The sequence below is a fragment of the Pelodiscus sinensis genome, chromosome 15 (assembly GCF_049634645.1).
Source record: "Pelodiscus sinensis isolate JC-2024 chromosome 15, ASM4963464v1, whole genome shotgun sequence".
Classification (NCBI taxonomy): Eukaryota; Metazoa; Chordata; order Testudines; family Trionychidae; genus Pelodiscus; species Pelodiscus sinensis.
Window position 1 is genome coordinate 33964443 of NC_134725.1, and position 15635 is coordinate 33980077.

The window sequence follows — 15635 nt, forward strand, 5'->3', positions numbered from 1 at the left end:
TGTTCCTCAGTCTTAAAAAGTTTAAGAAACACTGTTCTACAGCCTATCTCCATAATGAGCCCATTGCAGATATTTATAGGGCAGTGACATGGGCCTCCACCCATACATTCATGAAGCATTATGCTATAGACACTTACACTTTGTGGTCCACTGCTTTCAGGCAGGCGGTGCTAGCTGCAGTCACCATCCTCATCCAAAGTCTCCCCTTCTCAGGGGAGACTGAGGGCACTGCTCAGGGGGAACGCCTCAAAGAAGAAAGGAAAGGTTACTCACATTGTGCTGTAACTGGTGTTCTTCGAGAAGGGTGTCCCTGTGGGAGCTCCATGACCCACTCTTCTCCCCTCTGCTTTGGAGTTGCAACATCTCTCCACGGTAGAGAAGGAACGGATGGGCGGTTGACAGTGTGCGTGTGTTAGCATGTTCGCTATGGTGCAAGCGGTGCTGTGTGTGCACACTGCCGGGTACTGCTGCTGAAAAGTTCCAGTTCCAAGCATTGGGGCATCAAGACACCGAGACACACATCTTGAAGAATACCAGTTACTGCACAAGGTGAGTAATTGTTTCTTTCCCTCTCCACATCATAAGAATCAGCAGTCCTTGCAAATTTAAAAAAACAATAACAAAAGAAACCCTCAGTATGTTAGGCCATAACTATTTAATCTCTTCAGGCTTTTAGAATGTTACTGGAAAATCAAATGGGCCCTGCAATATGCCTTGGATGTCAACCAATATTTTAACTGAACAACAAATTCTTTTAGGTAGAGACCTGCACAGATACAAAATTTGATCTTAATTCATACCCATGTGGGTTGTGCCCACAAAAACTCATTATACCATCTATATGTTTTGTTAGTCTTTAAGGTGCTGCTAGGCTATTTGTTGTTTGTTTTTCCAGTTATAGACTAACTCAGCTACCCCTCTGAAGCTTTAGAGTCTATGAATGTTAGGATGTACATACATTTTAAAAATCCAGCTTTGTTATTATTCAAAAAAGAGGTGTTCTTTACCTTTTCTTTCTCTCTTTATCTTTCAGCCTATTGGTGTGAACCAGTTGACATTTGCCCAGAGAAGCGGAGCTCTTAAGTGTCTAATCTATATGGCAGATTCATATATGGTTGAATCACTCTTTAAGAAATCTGTTGAGCAAGTAAAGTAAGCTGATTTTTTTCTGCATTGGAAATTATTCCAGTGAAATCCAATTATGCCTCCATAAACTTCTTAGGACAGAAGTGGTTTTTTTTTTTTTTTTTAATTTTCAGGAAAATACTTTTGCTGATTTATTTTTTACTAATTTGTTTTCCTTTCTCCACTGTTTTTAAAACTTATTTCAAGAAACACATACCTGGAGTCATCTTGCATGTATTATACAATATTGCATCACAGTGCCCATTTTTCACTCTTCAACTGACTGAGAAATTTCTATGATGTCTGTGGGCACAAAGTTGATTTTAACTACCCTGTTTATATAGACTAGGGCAGTGTTTCCCAATTTTATTTGGCCACGGAACCCTTTTGAACTTGAAAGAATTTTGCAGAACTGCTGACTGTGTGCGCAGAGCTGAATAGTGACATCATCATCCCCACTCTCTGGCTAAGCTGGAATTACATAGGGACACTTATCGTGGCAAACACAAATGAAAATTGTTTTCAATAAAATTCATAAATGAGTGAAAATTCCATTCCATTACAATAATTTAGTTTGTAATGGAATTTTCTCGCTGAACCCCTATTTTCACTTCGCGGAACCCCTGGGTTCTGTGGAACACAATTTGAGAAACACTGGACTAGAGTTATTTTTGTAATATTTGAAGTGTTTCTCTCACTGTCTGTGGGCCTTGCATTCAAAGTCTCATTAGAGATTGTGTCTTGGATATACAACTTCTCCTTAGTTAGTAGAAACCAAAGTTGGGTATTTTGGGAGCAGATTCACCTCTGCAGAAAAATTGAATGATTATAATTTTTTTAAGGTATTATCTGCTGTAGTGCCATGCTTTCCAACTCCTTTTGAGAATTTGGATTATAGATAACTCTTATTAATCTGGGGCAAGGGCCTTTATCCATATCAAATGTCTAGAATGCATAATACAGTGTACCTCTATATATCTGTAATTCTGATCATCTGTGTGAGTGAGATTCTAGTATAAGAGTTGTAATAATTTTTTAGTTCCTAGAAAAATGTTGTGTCCAATAAACTTGCTTTCTTAAGACCATAGTTGATATTGGTACTGTTTTTTCTTTTTTAGCCAATAGTGCATTAAATTATTTTTATCCTAAGTTTGAATCTAATCTTTCAGAACTACATGGATTATATCTGTCACTGTAAGTATCACAACTTCTGTTTTTGCAGGTATTTTCTGAAATGCCTCATTTTCCTGGCAGAGTTTGAAACACTGAACATTCCATATACCTATGAATCCTTTCATGAGAGTCCTAAAGAAGGAATAATTAGAGGACTATGGAAAAACCATAGCCATGAACCCAAGGTATGATTAATAAGAGACAGTACATTGATGGTATAGATGTGTGAACAATTGTACGTTTTTGGGTGCACACATGCATTCATACTGTATGATTTGTGCACTTTTAGGCTTTAATTGCCTGCTGATATTTTTAAACAGCCTGCAAAAATGTGCATAATTTAATGTAAAAACCTATTCTACTTTATACAAATAGCAGAGTATGATAGCTATATACCTTTTAATCAACTGACTATTAAATCACTATGTTAACTGGCAATGGAGCCTTAACTACACCTTGTTTATATCTTCATTTTTAATGTTTTGTTTTTACATCCAATGATTTGTTACATTAAAATGTCCAGTACACCATTTATAATTTTAAAGAGTTGAGTTAAATAACTGAAGATTAATCAGAGGCAGGTTTCTGGGAGAAAATTAGTACATATGCAGAAAGGACACTCTCCTACTGAGGAAAGGTTCAATGACAATACTTCTGTTTTAATATTTGTAAGATGGACATGGCCAGATCTTCAGCAGAGAGGCATAGAATACAGTTCAAAATATGGAAATAAGAGAGCAGATGAGCCTAATACAGGTCAAACCTCCCTTGTCCGGCACCCTCGGGACCTGAGTGCTGGACAAGGGGAGGTAAAGGCTCCCTACCTGGCTGTGTTCTGCTCCCATCTGGGGCTGCGTTCCCTGCTACCTGCTGCTGCCTCTAGCCTCCCCTCCTGCCCGGTGCTAGCCTGACTGGGGCTGCATTTCATGACCCCTTCCCACCTTGCTAGCCCTGATTGAGGCTATGTCCCGAGCTGTTGGCCCTGCTGCCTCCAACCCCAGCTGGGGCTGCACTTCTTGCCATCAGCCCTGGCTAAGGCTGTGCTCCCCAGCGCGCCAACCCTACTGCGGATGTGCTTCTCACTGCCAGCCCAGTCTGTGCTTCTACCTGGCCAGCTGGGGCTCTCTGGTCCAGAAACATCCATGGTCCTACCAGACTAGATTTTAGAGGTTCAACCTGTAGAAGAAGCACCAACACATCAAATAAAAATGTGGGGATTTTTAAACGCTAACATCCTCCTTGTGTGTCTAAATCAGCGTTGGGGTTATGTCTCAATCATGGAGACATGAAAGTCTGTATAAGCAAAGTCTGTATAAGACCACAAAACTCTCTAAAATAACTCTGTCTAGAAATCAACAGAGGAATCAAAGATAATATAATTTAAATAATTCAGTTTGTCTTGTCTTGCTTTAGGTTGTTAGACTGGTGACAGAACTTAGTTTAGAATATAAGGTGTATGATCCTCAACTCTGGAGTGACTTACTGCATAAACTACTTGATTTCAACATGGTAAGAAACTTTTAGGTAATATTTTAAACATGATGTTCATAGAAACATGAAGGAGATGCTACATTGGACAACTGTGTATGCAAACAAATGCAAAACAAATACTAGGCCCATCACCCTCTAATTGCTGAAATTAAAATGACTTATAGGTATTGAACAATGGAGTACATCAAAGTGTACTAACAAACTATTTTAGTGCACAGTGCCTAGGGAAACAGATAGCTAGCATCTAGCATGCTGTAGATGTACATCTCAGAATGCCATTCAGTCGGTCTGTATAAGTCTACTGTGGTTTATTGCTGTCTTATCTGTGAATGATTATTTTTGTGTTGTTGGCAGTGAGAATTTATACATTTTTGAGGGGTCCGTATTTTGTTTTTTAATTTATTGCATGGAAAAAATGTAGAGCTTGAATTACTTTGCATATTAACTTTGGAAAATGACTCCTTTCAAAGTTAGTTGTAGGAGTTCAAATCATACATGGTAATCACAAATGAGGAAAACAATTTCAGCATAATGTATTTTGTTTCACCACCAGATATAGACATAACAGATAAAATGTTACATTCATCTTACTGAGATGCAGGATACATTGATAACATTATTTTCTTTGTAATATTAACTAGGGATGTAAACTATTGGTTAATTGACTAATCGTGTAGTCAATGGAATTTCCATCGACTGCTCGATTAGTCGATAAGGGGAGGAGCTCTCCCACTGCAGCTCTACACTATAAATGTGGTAAGAACCCAAAGGGCTCTTATTACTACATTTAAATTGCAGAGCCGTAGTGGGGTTAGCTCCTGGGGCAACATGAGCTGGGACTGAACAGTCCTAGCTTGTACCACCCCTGGGACCCTGTGGCTCTAGCTCCCCACCACCACAGAGACATTGCTGGGGGAGCAAGCTTTTCAGCCAGTTCCCCTAGCTCCAGCTCCTACTCCCCCCCCCCCCCCCCCTTGCTGTCTGATACAGAAGCAGCAAGAGGTGGGGAAAGTGAGTAGTGAAGTAGTCACTCGACCAGTCGCCTACATCCCTAATATAAACTATTAAAGTTTGCTTGGATTGTCCAATTTAGGAACTGCAAATTCACAATTTAATGCCAACAGCATAAATATAATTTAATCTTGCAGGTTCTTGTATTTTGTAAATTTATACTAAGACATTTTTAATTAAATAATTATCTTTCAGATTCATTACCTAAGAAAAGTTCTCATAGCAATTACTGGAGTACCTTCATTATGGCAGGTATGTTACATCTTAGGAATATGTGCTTGCCCTCTGTTCCTCATCTAAAATGGTATGATACTTACATTTTTGTAAAAAAAAAAAAAAATTATCATCTGTTGATGGAAAGTGCTAGACATAAATACTCAAATATTCTGTAATAAGTGATACTGAGTTTTATTGCCATTAAATGTAATTGTTAGTTTCTACAGTAGTTTAAAATTTTGTCATTGTTTCCTTATTTTGAGGGAGTTGTAATTTGCTAGTAACTTTATTTTGTTTAGCTCAATCCTGCAAGGTCAGGAGGATGGTAAAGACTAACTTGGAAGTCTAATACTTAGAGATTTAAATAGCATCTAATGCCATTGCCTCTGGGAGCCATGCAGTCTAAAAACAAAAGGCAGACTTCCAAGAACCCAATGTTCTTCTTCGAGTAGTATCCCCGTGGGTGCTCCAGTGTAGGTGAAGGGTTGCCCTGAGCCGCAGATCGGAGCTTTGTATAGCAGTTTCCCCTGTTGAGCAATGCATGCCCAGGAGGCGTCTCGAGCCCTTCCCGCCTCCTCAGGAGGCGACTCAACCCCCTCCCTTTCAGTTCCTCTTTAACCGCCCTCGTCAGCGGACAGAGCAGTCAGGAGCTCCCTGTCAGATTATCTGACTACTTTCCTCTTAGTTATTTAGGCATAGTTAGCTTCCCCTGTTATCCTAGTTACTCTTTCCTTGTTTCTTTATTTAAAAAAAAAAAAAACTAGAAATAGGAAAAACAGATTTAATTAAATCCCCCCCTCAGGGCTTGAACTTACCTCAGACCGGGACTCCAGTGAACCGGCTTTCTCCCGCCTGTCAAACAAGAAACACAAAGACTTGACAAAAAAAAAAAAAAAAGAAGAAGAAGAAGAAGAAGAAGAAGAAGAAAAACCACATAAACTATAACAATATAATAATTTCAAGAGCGAGAGAGCCTACAATGTCCGGCTCCTCAGGGTTTAAAAAGTGCGGTCAATGCCGGGATCCAATGCCGGCTTCAGATGGCCACTCGGACTGCATACGGTGTTTGGGGGAGACTCACTCTCCCCACAACTGTACCCACTGCAATTCCCTGATGGCGAGAGCCAGAAAAGACCGTGAGCTCCGCCTCAGGATGATTTTATTTGAAAAAGCTCTACAGCCTGTGGGAGAACAATCTGCACCGCAGGAAGAGCCTCCGCCACCTTCCAAAAATGCCCCGAAACCCAGAGCCTCTCCATCCCGCTCTCTTCCAGCCTCTTCCTCTCCCAAACATAGAGGAGAGGCACACCAGGCTGGGAAGTCCCCTACCACTAAGGCTTCGGGGCAATCCTCCCACTCTGCGCCGGTATCAGGGCACCCAACAGCTGAGCGGCCCCGGGAGCACTCTAAGCAGCTGGCACGGCATGAAAAGCCGGCGCCACTTCAAACTGCGGTGCCGCTTCAGAGCACTGTCTTTACACAGTTTTCACAAAGGATAGGGTCATACTGAGACCCCACCCCACGTTTTTGCCAAAGATCTATACAGAATTCCATCTCAACGAACCGATCGTATTACCTACCTTTTTCCCAAAACCGCATTCTTCGCAGACAGACGCCAGCCTGCACACTCTGGACATCCGGAGGGCTCTGGCCTTCTTCCTAGAAAGAACAAAACCATTTCATAAATCTGAAAGACTTTTTATCTCCATTGCTGAACGATCCAAAGGGACACCAATATCATCGCAACGAATCTCAAAGTGGATATCGACATGTATAATCAAATGCCACTCTCTGGGCAATAGACTGCTACAACGCCCACCACGAGCACATTCTACTCGAGCCACGGCTGCTTCTACAGCCTTTCTGGGCAATGTCCCCTTAAGAAGAGACATTTACCGAGCAGCAACATGGTCTTCAGACCATATTTTTGCTAAACACTACGATATCCTTCCACAACTCAAGAGTGATTCAGCAGTTGCCACAGCAGTACTCTCTACCACTGCTAAACAATGACTCCGGCTCCCTCCAGCCTTACATTGAATACTGCTTTGTAGTCACCTACAGTGGAGCACCCACGGGGACACTACTCGAAGAAGAAAAGGGAGTTACCTCATGCAGTAACGAGTGTTCTTCGAGATGTGTGTCCCCGTGGGTGCTCCACGACCCTCCCTACCTCCCCTCTGCTCGGAGTCAAAATTCTCGGGCGGAGACGAGGAACTGAAAGGGAGGGGGTTGAGTCACGCTCCTCAGGAGGCGGGAAGGGCTCAAGACGCCTCTTGGGCATGCATGGCTCAACAGGGGAAACTGCTATACAAAGCTCCGATCTGCGGCTCAGGGCAACCCTTCACCTACAGTGGAGCACCCACGGGGACACACATCTCGAAGAACACTCGTTACTGCACGAGGTGAGTAACTCCCTTTTCAAAATCCTACAGCTTAAATTCTGTAATGTAGAATATAATACTTGATGTTACTTTAGTCCAAAGTTCAGTTTAAAAATAAGTAACATTTTTAAAAATTCCATATTGTAAAGATTTGTGAATTTTATGGGTGTTATTTTAAGAATATATTTACTTTCAATAGATTCCTTGCCTTAATCGAGCTTGGAGAAGTGTAATTCTGGCACCATTTCTAGTAGGTAAGTTTATCCTTAGCTCTCTGTCACAGTTGTGTAATATTCTGGTGGTACTCTATTTTAGTTTCTCAATATCTCCTTTTTTATTTTTTTATCAGCTTCTTGTCCACCAAGTCATAAGCAGCTAGAGGCATGCTGTGAATGTTTTGTACTTCTATTGAAGTAAGTAAATGTTGCATTCTGCATTTCAGTGGAATTTCCACTGGAGGTGGAAAATACTGTGTGAGATTCTCAACCCTCCAATTCTTTGCACCTGGAAAAATGCTAAATCAGAGCAAAGAAACTACAAAAACACTGGATATGACAGGAGAAATCCCTGTGATGCAGGAACTAAGATAGCCCCCCTACACTGTAGTTTTTTGGGAAGCAGGGCCCAGTACCAAAAGTTGGCTACTCACAGCATCTACATATACACCATGGCTTCTGCACAATCAAAGATCACTTAAAAATGCTTGGCCATCCTGTCCCTTTCACTGGGCTGTGAGTTCTGTGTTGCCCTTTAGAAGCACATTCCAAAATCTCATTTTAAAAATGCAGTTAATCATAACACAGGTTTAAAGAGCATGAAGTATGTGAGAAACTTCCCAGACCATTAGATTATAGCACAAGAAAAATGTAAAAATAAAAAATCATGTTGTTTGTATATTATAGAGAATAAACATAACATTTTAAAAATATTAGCACTAATAAGCAAACATTTATACACAAAGTTAATCTATCCCACACTGAGTTGTGTATGCATAAATGGCTTGTTCTTCCTCATTTTTCAGTCTAATGAAGTCCTACAACTTTGTCACAGTTAATTGTAGAAATTTTTTGTCAGTTTCAAAAGAATAGTATCTGACTCTTACAGTAGTTTAAAGCGCTATGTTTACTTACATAAGTGTGCTTGCTTGTGCTCAGTAGTAATTCTGTCTTGCATATGTAACTACCAGCTTGTCAGAAGATACAATAGCATTGTGATTCTCAACTTTTCTTTACTCAGGAATCCTAAACCTAAATGGACAAATATATGAACCTCCACTCCGGTGCTCCCTTTGTTGCTGCTCATAATTTTGTTTCTTTACAGGACATTAATAGTTATCACAAATATTATGTAGGGAAATAGTTTGAACAGATCAACAAACAAAACACAACAAATTAAAATACTGACAGCTTACCTGATACTGAAATTTATCATTAGTAAGTATTTGTAGGGTGCTGAAGGCGTGACCCCATCTTTCTCTCCTCTCCCCACCCCTGCTCACACATACACACACTTTGCCTCTAATAGGGACAAATCAGTTCACAGGCCCTCTTGATTGTACTGGCAAGCCTATTAGGGTCTATGAACCAGGGCAATAGAGGTATCTTTGTATAGTAAACTTCTGATAATCCGGCACCTTTAGGACCCAGGGGGTGCCAGATTATCAGATTTGCTGGACTGTCGGAAGGGGGGGCTATGAGGGGTCTGGGGTGGGGGGGATGCCACCCCAGACCTCTCATAGCCCCCTCTTCCGATAGTCCGGCTCTGCCCCAGGGGATCCCGATTCATCCGCTGCTGGTCAGTTTCAGCAGCGGCTGAATCGGGGACGCCTGCAGCAGAGCAGCGGGAGTGCTGCCGGGTTGGTCAGGTAGCGCTGACCCTTGGCGCGGCGAGACCAACCCGGCAGCACCCCAGCTGCTCTTGGGGACGCCTGGGGCAGAGCAGCTGGGATGCTGCCAGTTTGGTCCTGCAGCGCCACTCCTCGGCGCTACTGGACCAACCCAGCAGCACCCCACCTGCTCTGTCCCAGGTGTCCCCAAGTCAGCCGCTGCTGAAACTGATCAGGAGCTGATTCCAAGAAGCCCGGGGCAGAGCAGCTCTGCCTTGGGCTTCCTGGAGTCAGCCGCTGGACAGCTTCAGCAGCGGCTGAATCAGGGACATCTGGGGGCAGAGCAACTGTCCCCAAGGGGCAGTGCTACGGGACCAACCCGGCAGCAACCCAGCTGCTCTGCCTCCAGCTTCTCTGATTCTGCCGCTAGTCAGTTTTAGCTGCGGCTGAATTAGGGAAGCTGGGGGCAGAGCAGCCCCAATGGTCCGGCTGCCCGGAGCACTTCTGGGTTCCTGATGGTGCCGGACCATCAGGAGTGCTGAACTATCAGATGCTGGACCATTGGCCTTTTACTGTAAATAGATGTGTAGCACATAGGAACAGGATATTCAAGTCAGGGTTCTGATTTAGAGCACTTGTATATGTAGTTATACCAGTGGTGGGCAACTTGTGGCCTGGGGCACTGCGGGGCTCCACCTGCAGTCACCCTGTCTGTCCCCTCCCCATGCTCCTCTTGTGCACTGGAGTCCCACACTCCCTACTCCTCAGATTTGTTTGGCAGTTAAATTTTGTCTGCACTGGCTTCAGACCAGGGGTGCTAAAGCTCAACAAGGCTTTCTCCTCCAATGATTGTTCTGCCCAGCTGCCAGAGCACCTGAACTGAGAGCAGGAAAACTTTCCTTGGCTCTACCACTTTGGTGGTGCTGAGGAAATGTGGAGGAGGAGGACAAAGAAGCAGTCATAGTGAAATGCAGAGGGGTGAGAAATGGCATGGGGAAGGCCTGTAAGGACTAGACTACACTACTCTGTAGAACAGGGCTGGGAAAAATACAGCTTGCAGGCTGCATCTGGCCTGCCAACCTGCCAGATCTGGCCCACAGGAGCTTCAGCTAGCTCCCCTGCCTGCCCCACCCCCACTGGACATTCAGAAAATGCAGCAGGAGAGGGCTCTCTGAATGCTACAAGTTCTGGGGAGTGACTTCTTACACTGCCCCTGCCTCCAGCAAAATATTGCAGCTCTGGCCAGTTTCCAGCCAATAAGAGCTGTCTGTTTGCAGGTCAGGCAGCATGTGAAGTGCCCCCTCCCCCCCCCCCCCACCTTTTGCAGGGTTCTGTTCAGAGCAGTACACATGGCCCCATCAGCTGCTATGAGCATATGTGAGGAGGCATGGAAGGCAGGGATCCTGGCTGAGGAACCTCCTGGGCTGCTGTCCAGGAGCCATCCAGTTAAGCACCTTCTGACCAGAGCCTACATCTGCCAGCCCAGCACCTCTTTCCCTCCCAACTCTTTGCCTCCTGCACCCATACCCCCTGCTACTCCTTCTCCAAGTTACAACTCCCTCCCAGACCTGCACCTCTATTCCCTGCCCCAGATCACAACCCATCCCAGATCCTGTACTCCTTCAAACATCTCTCATCCAGGTTAGCATCCTCTCCTGCACCCATACCTCCTTCTGGACCCCGCATCCCAGTACCCTCCCCCAGGTCACAATCTCCTCCATCACTCAGACTTTCAGATCCCACATCTCCTCCTATACCCCAATCCCTTGCTCTAAGCTCCTTTCTGCACCTAACCTCCATCCTAGACTTCATACCACCTTCATTATCATGAAAGAGTGTGGCCCTTGAACACTTACCAGATTCTTGGAGTGACCTCCCATCCCTGCTGTGGAAGCTGGAATTGAATTCAAAAGTCCTTAGTTTCTACATTCCTCTGTTCTCAGCAAATAGCTGTAAAATCCACTGGCAAAATGTTTTATCCCCACTTAGCGAGTGGTCCATATAGACTATCAGCCTAATCCTTTTACTAGTTACTCCTTCTAGTTCAGCCCTCAGCTGGCTCCCTGTCAGCCCTGCCACCACTCTGCACTCAGGAAAGTGCACTCAGGGATGATCTAGACAGGGCTTGGTCCTGCCATCAGGGCAGAGGACTGGACTGGATGACCTTTTGAGGTCCCTTCCAGTTATAGGATTCTATGATTCTGAGAGCGCTAGCTGCAAGGGCATGTGCTTCTGTGAATTCTGAGAGCCTGGAAGGAAAGGGCAGAAGCTTCCGACACTGCTTCCACCCCCAGTAACTCCCATGGTCCGGTTTCTGGCTAATAGCAGCTGCCTATTTGCAGGACAGGTAGCATGTGAAGTGCCCCTCCGCCCAAGCTCATAGCAGAAAACATGGACCCTGTAGCTGCAGTGAGAATTACAGGGGTGTGAAAGGCAGGGACCCTGGTTAAGGAATCTGCTGGACTGCTCGCTGGGAGTCACCCAGATAAGGTCTCCCAGCCAGAGCCTGCCTCTGGCACCCCAGCCCATCCCTCCCCCAACTATCTGCTCCCGTTCTGTTTCCTATCCCATGTAAACCAAACCTTCTGCAACCTGCTCCAACCCCAGACATCTTCCCAGACACAGCATCCCATCCTATAGCTCTCCTCAGGTCACAGCCCTTTCCCAGACTTTGCACCCCACTCTTCTCTCTCTGGTCACAACCCAAATCCCTGCATCCCCTCCTGAACTCCTGCCCCAGGTTAGAACCCCCTTCTAGACTCTGCACTCCCTCCTCCTGCAATCCTCCCTCAGGTCAGAATCCTCTCCTGCACCCATATCCCTCCTAAACCCCAATCCCCTATTCCTGGTCACAAACCAAAACCCTGCACACCTACCCCACATCACACTCCCCTCCAGACCCTGTATCTCAGGTCACAATTCCGTCCTTCACCCAAACAGATCCCACACCCCAGTCCCTTACCCCAAGTGCTCTTCTGCACCCAATCTCCATCCCAGACCTCCATGCCTCCTTCATTAATATAATGGAAAAGTTCAGCCCCTCAACCACTTACCAAATTCATTGGAGAGTCGTCCCTCCCAACAAAAATTATTTCCTACTTCTGCTCTAGTTATTGTGGTACCAGTCTCTGCCATGGCACTATTGTTTTGACGTCATGATCCCATTCTGAGGGTTGGTATAACTTTACATGATAGCATAGGGTTTTTTAATCCATTGCACACAACTGACTTTGCAACCATAATGTTAAGTTTTTTTAAATGCAAAATTATATAATGCATAGGGTTCATTCAATATGTACAATAAATAATGGTGTGATTGCATTTTTAATCATTTGGGTTAGTATTTGAGGGATACAAGCAAAAAAGTGACATAAGGAAAGGGAGGGAAATTCGTGTGTTGGCTTTTTCTCCTTTGCAGATATTTTTTTGTTACCTGATGGATAAAATATTACATACATCTGCAGTTTTGGTAATCTCCTTTACTGGTCCTCTTTAATCTCTGAATTTAGAGCATGTTATTCATTTAATAATATCTGACTGAAGCAGGAAATGCTATTTTAACAACATTTTTCTATGAATTCACTGAAGAAATGGGAGTAGTGGGACACATTAGCATGGGCTCTATTCTTCTTCCTCTGGTAGTAACCTGTTCATCAGAGCTGAGTGAGACAACAACTGTACTTCATATTTATTAACTGCCAATATAACAATATCTTTTTAACCCTAGACCATCCCTGATAGATGTCTATGTAACCTGCTCTTAAATATCTCCAGAAATGGAGATTCCATACTTATTCCAGTATTTAACCACCCTGACAGTTAGGAAGTTTTTCCTAATGTCCAACCTAACCTCCCTTGCTGCAATTTAAGCCCATTGCTTCTTGTCCTGTCCTCAGAGACCAAGGAGAACAATTTTTCTCCCTTCTCCTTGTGACACCCCTTTAGATACCTGAAATCTGCTATCGTGTCCCTGAAATCTGCTATTGTGTCCCCTCTCAGTCTTCTCCTTTCCCGTCTAAACAAGCCCAATTCTTTCAGTCTTCCTTCATAGATCATGTTCTTTAGCCCTTAATCATGTCAATACAAAAACCATATATCCCTGGAATTTATAAACTTTTAAAAATCTGAAGGGTAAATATATTAATTAGAATCCTTTCCCTCTAAAGGTGTCCTAATGTAGCTGATCTAGATATAATTGGAATTGCAAGGCAATATGCACAGTTGAATCTTCCAGCTTTTGCTTTAGGATGCCTGCTGCTGATTCCCCAATCCAAGAAGAGAGAGCAACAGATTCAGGTAAGGAGGCTGCTTGCATTTCTACATCTGAGCTGGCAAAAAGCTCACAAAAGCAAGGCATGGAGCTCGTAGCTCATGGCGAATGCTGCTTCAGCGCTAAGAATTTACACTAACCAAAACTAAGTATTAGATTTCAATACCCTCTTAAGGTGAACAGCATCTGAAAAAAATAACCTAAATGTCAAAGCAATTAAAACTGATGCCACTGTGATAATGTTCAGTGTGGTTTTTCATGGGACTAGTCCCATTTAAGATATACAGTTGTTCTATGAAGATTTACCGTATTTTCCGGCGTATAAGGCGACTGGGCGTATAAGACGACCCCCTAATTTTTAGTTAAAAGATAGGGTTTCATCTTATACCCCAGCGCCCCTCCACCTCCTTTGCTCCCGGTGTCCCAGATCTGCTGGAGACGGTCCCCAGCAGACCAGAGGCACCGGGAGCAAAGCCGCAGCAGGGGCGGGGTCCCGTGCCTCTGAGGCTTTGCCAGAGCAAAGCTTCAGAAGCGCGGCACCCCGCCGCCGCTTCGGCTTTGCTCCCGGTGCCTCTGGTCTGCTGGGGACCGTCTCCAGCAGACCAGGGACACCGGGAGCAAAGCCTCTGAGGACACCCCGGCAGCGGGACAGCCCCAGTGTGCCTGGGCTGCTCCGCCGCCGGAGCCCTTCCGCGGCTTTGCAAAGCCTCGGGGGAAGCCAGCGGCGGGGCAGCCCAGGCATGCCTGGGCTGCCCCACCGCCTGTATAACCAGCGTATAAGACGACCCCCGATTTTTGGGGGATGTTTTTTAACATCAAAAGTAGTCTTGTACGCCGGTATATACGGTAGTTCAGAAACTTGAGACGCTTGACACCTTTGCCTTTCTCTAGACTGACTATTTTATGTGAGCCTCTCACATGTAGTGCCCTCCGCCTTTTCTTTGCATTAATGCAGTTTCCCATCTACAAATTTGTATCTTCTCCATTCCCTTCCCTTTCTCTCACCATTTGCTTCTTCAGAGGATGATAGAGTGAGAACTTCGTGGAACTGTATATGCTGTTATCTATTCATATGACACAATATTTGTGAATACATCTGCAAGTCATCCAAGATTGAGTTTGTTTACATTTTCAGATGCTTATGTATTTTCAGTTTCAGTTGTGTTTGTAACTCTTTATGCAATGTTTTTTAACTTTTTCTTTCATGTAGAGAGAAAACCCTTCAGTTTCCCACAATGGAGTAAACTTAGACTAACTGCAAGTTGTATAATTTTTATTGTAGAACATGTTGCAGGAATTAATCAAAAACTCTTAAGCAAATAGTATTTACTGAAACCAAAGAATCTCATCGGTGCAAGAAAATTATTTGTTCTGAAAATTTCAAGATTATAAAATTCTGCATATGTTTAACATCAAGCTAATTTTTCCAAGGGTTTCCTGTCTTCATGTAATCTGGAGACTGTTCTGCAGCAAGTAGATGAACACATGAACACTGGTGAGGTAGCAGGCTTTGCATCACAGGTATGTTAATTTAATCATCTTATTCATACACTTTAAGAGAAGAGACCATTAAATCATCTCACCTGTGTATCTCACACTATTACGTTCCACCCCAGCTACTTCTATGTTGAGCCCAATAATGTGTCTGGCTAAAGGCTATTTTCTAGAAAGGTATCCAGTCTTGATTGAAAGACAGCAAAAGATGGAGAATCCACCAGTTCCACTTTTTCCAGTGATTAGCTACTCAATTGTGCTTGTGCCATATTTCTAGGAAGAATTTGTCTGGCTTTCATTTCTGTTGTTGTTATGCTAGATTAAAGAGCCCTTTATTACTCAGTATTCTTACCTTGTAAAGGAATTTATACACTAGTGAAGTCACCAACTTCCTTTATGATAAGCTAACCAGACTTCTCACTAAGACATTTTCTCTAGCTTCCTTTATGATAAGCTAACCAGACTTCTCACTAAGGCATTTTCTCTAGCTCTTAAACCATTTTTGTGGTTCTTCTGCATCCTGCTCAATTGCAGGGGGGTTTTAAAGTATGGATACTAGAACCTTATGTATTTTTTCCAGAAGAAGTCACACCAGTGCAAAACATAGATAGCACCTCCCTACTAATTTCTTCCTCATATACACATC

General features: G+C 43.7%; 1 protein-coding gene across 9 annotated transcripts in view; it reads left to right on the forward strand.

Moving 5' to 3' along the window:
* Nucleotides 1-15635, forward strand: part of KNTC1 (kinetochore associated 1) — a 148432-nt gene that overhangs the window by 126573 nt on the left and 6224 nt on the right. For all 9 annotated transcript variants that reach the window (XM_075898678.1, XM_075898685.1, XM_075898679.1 and 6 more), the window contains 8 exons: nucleotides 1034-1152; nucleotides 2348-2483; nucleotides 3712-3807; nucleotides 4996-5052; nucleotides 7600-7654; nucleotides 7750-7813; nucleotides 13392-13521; nucleotides 14927-15016. In XM_075898678.1, coding sequence (XP_075754793.1) covers nucleotides 1034-1152; nucleotides 2348-2483; nucleotides 3712-3807; nucleotides 4996-5052; nucleotides 7600-7654; nucleotides 7750-7813; nucleotides 13392-13521; nucleotides 14927-15016 — 747 coding nt within the window. The remainder of the gene's footprint in view (nucleotides 1-1033; nucleotides 1153-2347; nucleotides 2484-3711; nucleotides 3808-4995; nucleotides 5053-7599; nucleotides 7655-7749; nucleotides 7814-13391; nucleotides 13522-14926; nucleotides 15017-15635) is intronic.